The sequence below is a fragment of the Lepidothrix coronata genome, unplaced genomic scaffold (genome assembly GCF_001604755.1).
Source record: "Lepidothrix coronata isolate B3197 unplaced genomic scaffold, Lepidothrix_coronata-1.0 Scaffold395, whole genome shotgun sequence".
Taxonomy (NCBI): Eukaryota; Metazoa; Chordata; class Aves; order Passeriformes; family Pipridae; genus Lepidothrix; species Lepidothrix coronata.
In genome coordinates this window covers 36,799-43,805 of record NW_016690575.1, presented here as the reverse complement: position 1 = coordinate 43,805, position 7,007 = coordinate 36,799, and the positions used below count along the sequence as shown (strand labels likewise).

Genomic DNA, 7,007 nt, shown 5'->3' with positions numbered 1-7,007 from the left:
CTCCCCGGCACAGGAAGGCAGCGGGGAGGAAAAGAGCCGGAGATCCCCCCCCAGGAGGGGCTCCAAAGCCATCCCAGGGTGCTCTGAGGAGGAAAGAGCCAGCCTGTGCCGGGAAGGCAGCCGGAGCTTGAGCAGGAACTCCAAGGTCGTGGTCCCAAGGCAACCTCCCACTAGAAAGAAGCCCTTCAGGTGCTTGGAATGTGGGAAGAGCTTCAGCCAGAGGACAGACCTGATCCGACACCATCACATCCACACTGGGGCACGTCCCTACACGTGTGGGGAGTGTGGAAAGAGCTTCAGTGACAACTCCACTCTGCTGCGACACCAGCGCATCCACACTGGAGAATATCCACACCCTTGTGGGGAATGTGGGAAGAGCTTCAGGGACAGTTTCACTCTGATCCAACACCAGCGCACCCACACTGGGGAACGGCCCTACACGTGTGGGCAATGTGGGAAGAGCTTCAGGAGCAACTCCAACTTGATCCAACACCAGAGCATCCACACTGGGGAACGGCCCTACAAGTGCTTGGAATGTGAGAAGAGGTTTCGCACCAGGTCAGATCTCCTCGTGCACAAGCAGACACACACGGATGAGAGGCCCTTCCGCTGCATGGACTGCGGGAAGGGATTCAAGCGGAACTCCAACCTAGTCACCCACCGGCGCATCCACAGCGGGGAGAGGCCCTACAAGTGTGGGGAGTGTGGGAAGAGCTTCAACCAGCGCTGTCACTTGACCTCACACCAACGGACGCACCAGTAAGGAAAAGCCCTACCACTGCCCCGACTGCAGGAAGAGTTTCGGCCACTGCTTCCATCCTGAATGAACCCCCTGATGGTGAGGCAACCCCTGGAGTCCAGTGACTCTCAGTCCATCCCTTTTCACCAGAAACGGCCAGTCCCCTTTCACAGGCGCATCTTCTTCCAACAGAACCCTTCTTGGGGGTGTGTGTGGAGATTCCTGCCTTGGCTGGGGACCCCCCAAGGTCAGTGCTGGAGGTTGAGAGCAGAGATCTCCCCATGAGCGTTGGTCTGGGGGAGTTCCATCCATCTCTAATTAAGAATTATTGCTTTTGTGCCAGCTTGAGCAGAATTGCTTCAACAATTTCTTTAGGGTAGAACACTGTCCTATCTTATCCTGTACTCCTGGTAGTTTTAGTGTTTGTATTGTGCAGTAAATAATTCTGATGAAGATCTTTTGTCTGATCATTTGTATCCCTAAATAATTAATTTCTATCAATAGATCTAATTTGCTATCCTTAAAGCCTGGGGGACCAAAGTGATTCAGTCACACTTCTGTAATTCCTCTAAACTGAAACTGTTGGCATGATCCAAGGCTGAGATTGGATCCAGCAGCCCCCAGCACCCCACAGGAAGTTGGGAGCTCAGGGGGGCCACCCCCCTTTCCAAGTCCCCTGTGCCCAAAGACCCCCATGGGACAATCAGACTTGCCAGACCACCCTCCCTTTTCCACCCTTCTCCCTGTTCCTCCCACTTTCCTACTCTCCCCTCAATCCCCAATTTCCTACCGAACAGTTTAGGGGTCCCAACCCCCACTTTTTGCCCTCTCTCCTGTGGGCGCTGAAGGAGAAAATGAGGCTGCACACATAGAGTTCCATTGCAGGACTTTTCCACCAACACTTTTCCATGTCCCCTTTTATTCTTCTTCTCTTGGGATCAGCACCTGATGTTTGTCTTTTAGTCCACCAGAATTCCCAGCATGGCCCCAAAGCAGTGCCCTGATCCCACACATTCCCCTCCCCTCATGTGCTGGCTGTGTTCAGCCACCAGAGAAAAACACAGGCTACCATGCAGAGCGTTCCAAGTGGGTTTCCACTTTGGCAAACAGCACTCTCTGGATGGAAAACACCAGTCAAGGCCAAAAACCTCCTTGTTGATCCACATCAGCTGAATGCAGCTGCTGCTCCCTTAACTTGTTCCCACAAAAATTCCCAGGGTTCCTTTGCGTCCAGGAGGCCCCACCTGTCACAGTGGACCCTGGATTCCATGGGGCTCCAAAATGTCTCAGGAATCCTTTGGTTCAAGGAGGCCCCGCATATCCCAGTGGCCCCTTGATTCCATGAGCTTCCACAGTCTCCAAACGTTCCTTTTGTTCCATGAGGCCCTGCAGTCCCAAAATCCCCTTTGGATTCTTGAAGATTTCCCATTGTCCCAGGGTCTCTTGTGCTTCAGAAGGAGCTGCAGTGGGACAGTGACCCCTTGGTTCCGTGAGCTCTGCAGTGTTCCAGGAATCCTTGGGTTCCAGGAGAGCCTGCAGTTTCACAAGGACCACTTGAATGCAGGAGGTTCTGCAGGGTCCCAATGGCCCCTGGATTCTGGGAGGTTCAGAAATATCTCCGGGCTCCCTTGGTTCCAGGAGGACACACACGTCAGCAGGAACCCTTGATTCCAAGAGGTTGGACAGTGTCCCAGAATTCCATTGATTTCATTTGGTCCTGCTTTATCACAGAATATGATGTGACGTCATAGGGGAGATGTGATGTCACAGGAAGAGTGTGACGTCATAGAGGATTTCTGATGTCACAAGGAGGATGTGATGTCACAGGAACGATGTGATTTCACAAGGTAGGTGTGATGTCATAGGGGAGATGTGATGTCATATGATGGCTATGATGTCATAGGGGAAGTGTGATGTCACATGAATGATGTGATGTCACAGGGCAGGTGTGATGTGTCAGGAAGGATGTGATGTCATATGCTGGATGTGACATCACAAGAGAGATGTTATGTCATATTGTGGTTGTGATGTCATAGGGGAGATGTGATGTCACAGGAAGGTTGTGATGTCATAGGGGAACTGTGATGTCACAGGAAGCATGTGATGTCACAGGGCAGGCGATGATGTCACAGGGAGGATATGATATCTCAGGAGAGGTGTGTTGTCATATGATGGATGTGACATCATCGGGCAGCGTTGATGACACAGGGATGATATGATGTCACAGGGCAGGATATGACATCACAGGGATGATACAATATCACAGGAGAGATGTGATGTCACAGGAAAGATGTGATGTCATAGAGGAGCTGTGATGTCATGTGGAGGTATGAAGTTATATGATAGTTGTGAAATCATAGGGGAGGATGTGATGTCACAGGAAGGGTGGGATGTCACAGGGGAGGACATGATGTCACAGAGAGGATGTGGTGTCACAGAGGAGATGTGATGTCACAGGGAGGATGTGATGTCACGGGCGAGCATGAGATGTCAGAGGGATGATATGATATCACAGGAAAGATGTGGTGTCACAGGAAGGATGTGATGTCACAGGAAATGTGATGTCATATGACGATTGTGTCATCACAGGGGAGGCTGTGATGTCACAGGGGAGCTGTGATGTCATTTGATGGATGTGACATAATAGAGGAGATGTGATGTCACAGGAAGGATGTGATGTCACAGGAAGGATGTGATGTCACAGGGGAACTGTGATGTCACAGGGATTATATGGTATCACAGGAGAGATGTGATGTCATATAATGGATGTGACATCTGAGACGAGCCTTGATATCACAACAAGGATGTGATGTCCTGCAGAGGATGTTATGTCACAGGGGAGGACATGACATCATAGGGGAGATGTGGTGTCACAGGGAGGATGTGATGTCATAAGGTAGGTGTGATGTCACAGGAAAGATGTGATGTCACAGGGAGCATGTGATGCCATACAGGAGTGACATATTCCCCCTCAACCTTGCTCCAGCTAAAACCGTGGAATTTGTCTTTGTTTCCCTTGAGTTCAAGGTCAGGCTGTTTTATTTCCATGGATGGCTAAAGATGAGTTAAGGGGAGCTCAGACCTTTTGGTGAGGAAGGAGTTGTTGACTCTGGAGCATTTGAACTCAGCCTTTGTTCCTGGTTTCTTCCCACTCTTTCAGAGCAGTTCATTTCCCAGGGTGAGAGCTCTGATTCCCCAGCACAGTCAGGTTCTCCTGAGCTCAGGATCTTTCACTGGTCTCATTTTTCTCCAGTATTAATTCTGTGCCAAAGTCTTGCTTCCTAGATCAGTGAAATGTTAGAAGATAGAGAATCTCACCTGGATCTTGGACAGAACACTTATAGACTTCTTTATTCTATTGAATTCTTCCCTTATAGTTATGAATGACAGGACACCCATGTGGAAAGTCCCTTTTCTGGTTTTCAGGACTTAAAATCGATGCTTTTCTGATGTATTTATTGTAGTGTTATTTATTCAACTGTGAGCGCTGAATTTAGTGTTTCTTGCACCTTTAAAAAGTGCAACCCCTTGTTTTAGAAACCAGGCATTAGATGTCAGAGGACATAAAGACAGCACGTAGAGATAACCCTGATGTAAGTGATGGTTCCAGTCATCCCGTGTATGGATAAAAGATTTCCAAGGCTTTGTTCCAAGACAGGTACCGCTCTCCGCCCCCAGCCCACCACAAGTTTTAAGTGTGGATATGGATATTCTTTAGCCCTAGTTTCTTCATTTGGATCTTTTCCTGAAAAACTGAGATCCTTTGATCTGCTATAAACGACAAATAAACTGGGAACAGTTTTTGTGAGGTTTTTCCTCAAATAGCAGGCTTAGGGAAAGGGGGCCCTCAGATATTTTATGGGAGCTGTGGAGAGCTGAGCAGGAAGGCTCAGTAAAAGAACAAAACCATCAGATGCAAAACTATGGAAAGATGAAGGAGCTTTGGGAAGCCCTTCACGTCTGCAAAGGGTTTAGTCTTTTTTAACAGCTTACAGGACATGGTGGCTCTGAGCCTCCTCCCCTTCCAATTCAACTTTTGGTACAGTTGTTTGCAATGGCTTAAATGTTGAAGGACATGGTGAACCAGATCTAGGAGTTTGTTTCCTGCCTCTTTAGGTTGTTCCTGTGTTGTGCAGAGACCTTGCTTGTTGGAGTGCTGGTGTCTGTTCCTGGCAGCAATGACAAGGCCGAGTGCAGGAACAAGGAGGTGCTCTGGTACAAACCACTTGTCTGAAGGAAACAATGTCTTTTAGGACTTTCCTGATACCTGAGGCACCTGCTGTTTAGATCTGCAGCAGACTTGCTGGTAGGCTACAGTAGGATCTGTGAGCAGGATGGAGAGGAAAACACTCATGAAAAATGGAAAAAGAGAGGCCTCATCCACTTCTCCTCACCAATTGGGTCCCCAGTGGGGCAGGCTGGGCAGGAATGGCATGGAATGATGTGACAGGGTTATCACTGTGTCACTGTCTGTCAGGCTGAATCTCTGGGTCTGCATTTTCCAGCCCACTGAAAGCTGAGGTGAAGCAGTGAGAAGTGGCAAAGCTGCAAATTGCAACTCAGCCCCAGCAAGACCTGCATTTTAAAAATGTTCTAACATTTTCCTTGCCAGCAGCAGTAAGTTGCTTGGCTGGGAAGAGGGATAAAAACACCTTTGGTCTGTGTAAAATTTAGGTTAGGAAACTTGCAAGTCATCCATGGCTTTTTATTAGAAGCAATGAAAAATGTTGAGCTGCTGTGTTGTCAATCTCATTGTAAATTTGCCAGTTCTTTTTTGAGCTGAATCAAATGGTGATGTAATTACATACTTCTCCTAATTATTGAGTAATTATATACTTCTTATAATTGCTGAGTAATCACTCTGCTATAACTAGAATTTAATGTTAAAACTAATTGTATAATTACTGTATATTAATGTTGTTATCCAGGCAACTTAGAATAGAGTGTTATCCTTTTAATTCACATTATATTACTCAAAACGGTCTTTTTAAAATCTAGTATAGTTAGCCATTGGAAGAAAGATTAATAATTGAATAAAAATATCATCAGAGGAAACACATGTTTTCCTTCCAGGTTCAGGTGGATGAAAATAAAAATACTAACATGTTAAAACTGTGCTGTAGATAGAAAAAGTTTAATTTTCTCATGAATTTGGCATACCTTTCAGGGGACTGCAGGCCATGCTGGAAAGCAGGTGTTACTGGAGGTGACCTTTTCTGCTGTATGCAATGAGTTAGCTTATAAACCCCTAAGGTAAGCATTTTTTTGGTGAATTCAGAAATTTTTACCAGTGTATCATAGGCACAAGAATTAACACTAACGTTTGGAATTTGCAGTTATCCCACAACTTTTCTAGAAGATCAGTAATTTCTGAGAACTGGCTCCTGTTTGCAGTATGGAGCAGTCAGCTCTGCAACTGCAGGATTGCTTCAGGGATTGGTTTGGTTTTTTTCCAAGATTTACAAGTACCATAAACTGTTGCCAAAAGCAGGAGAAATGATGAATAATATTTTTTCTCCCCAATAGCCAAAATTTCATGTGTGTGTGTGTGTTATTGGTATAAACAGCAAGTCTTCTTTTGAGTAGGAATAAGACTTAGTTCTTAAAGACAGTGAATGTAGCAGACACAAGGTCTAACATTTGTTCTTCTCTTCCCTTTCTTGTTTTTTTTCATGACAGATAAAGCACATTATTCTGTGGTAAATGATACTTGGATGTTCTGCAGCAGCAAGGAATTCAATATATGGGTACCCATTGAAGGCCTGATTCCATTTTCTCACTACACAGTGCAAGTGAATGCATCCAACAGCCAGGGCAGCTTGATAAGTGATGCTGTAACAATTGTCAGGCCTCCAGGAGGTGAGTAGGAAAAAGGGCTTTTTCTGTGCATGTAACAATTCCACAAACACTCTATTGAACAAAATGTTATTTATTATCTCAGCTGAGGACTGGAAATTCAGAATATGATGTTTGCATTAGTAGTTCTCACTACCAAAATTGTTCTTTTTGGCTTCTAATTTGTCACATGGTTAACTTTAGGAACTAGAGAATGAAAACAGTTGTGTAGTTAACATATTGTGAAGGTGAGAGGTGTATTATGTACTTCATTTTTTTTCTGTGAATGGTGGTGTATTCTATCAGGGACAGCTGATCTAGTCCAAGAATATAGAGAGACTCAGCTGCATTTTGGAACCTGTTTTAGAATAGAAGTTGGAAGTGCTGACAAGGACCACTTACTGGATAGACTTAGAGAATTTGTTTATTAACA

At 45.8% G+C, this 7,007-nt stretch overlaps 1 protein-coding gene across 1 annotated transcript; it reads left to right on the top strand.

The window, feature by feature from the left end:
* Positions 1-7: 7 nt before the first annotated feature.
* LOC108509723 (gastrula zinc finger protein XlCGF49.1-like) lies at positions 8-6,608 on the top strand (the record flags this gene model as incomplete). The annotated part of the gene is made up of 3 exons (XM_017839282.1): positions 8-759; positions 5,907-5,992; positions 6,419-6,608. Coding segments are annotated over 2 exons (795 nt in total), but the record flags the coding sequence as incomplete, so codon positions are not given.
* Positions 6,609-7,007: the final 399 nt, after the last annotated feature.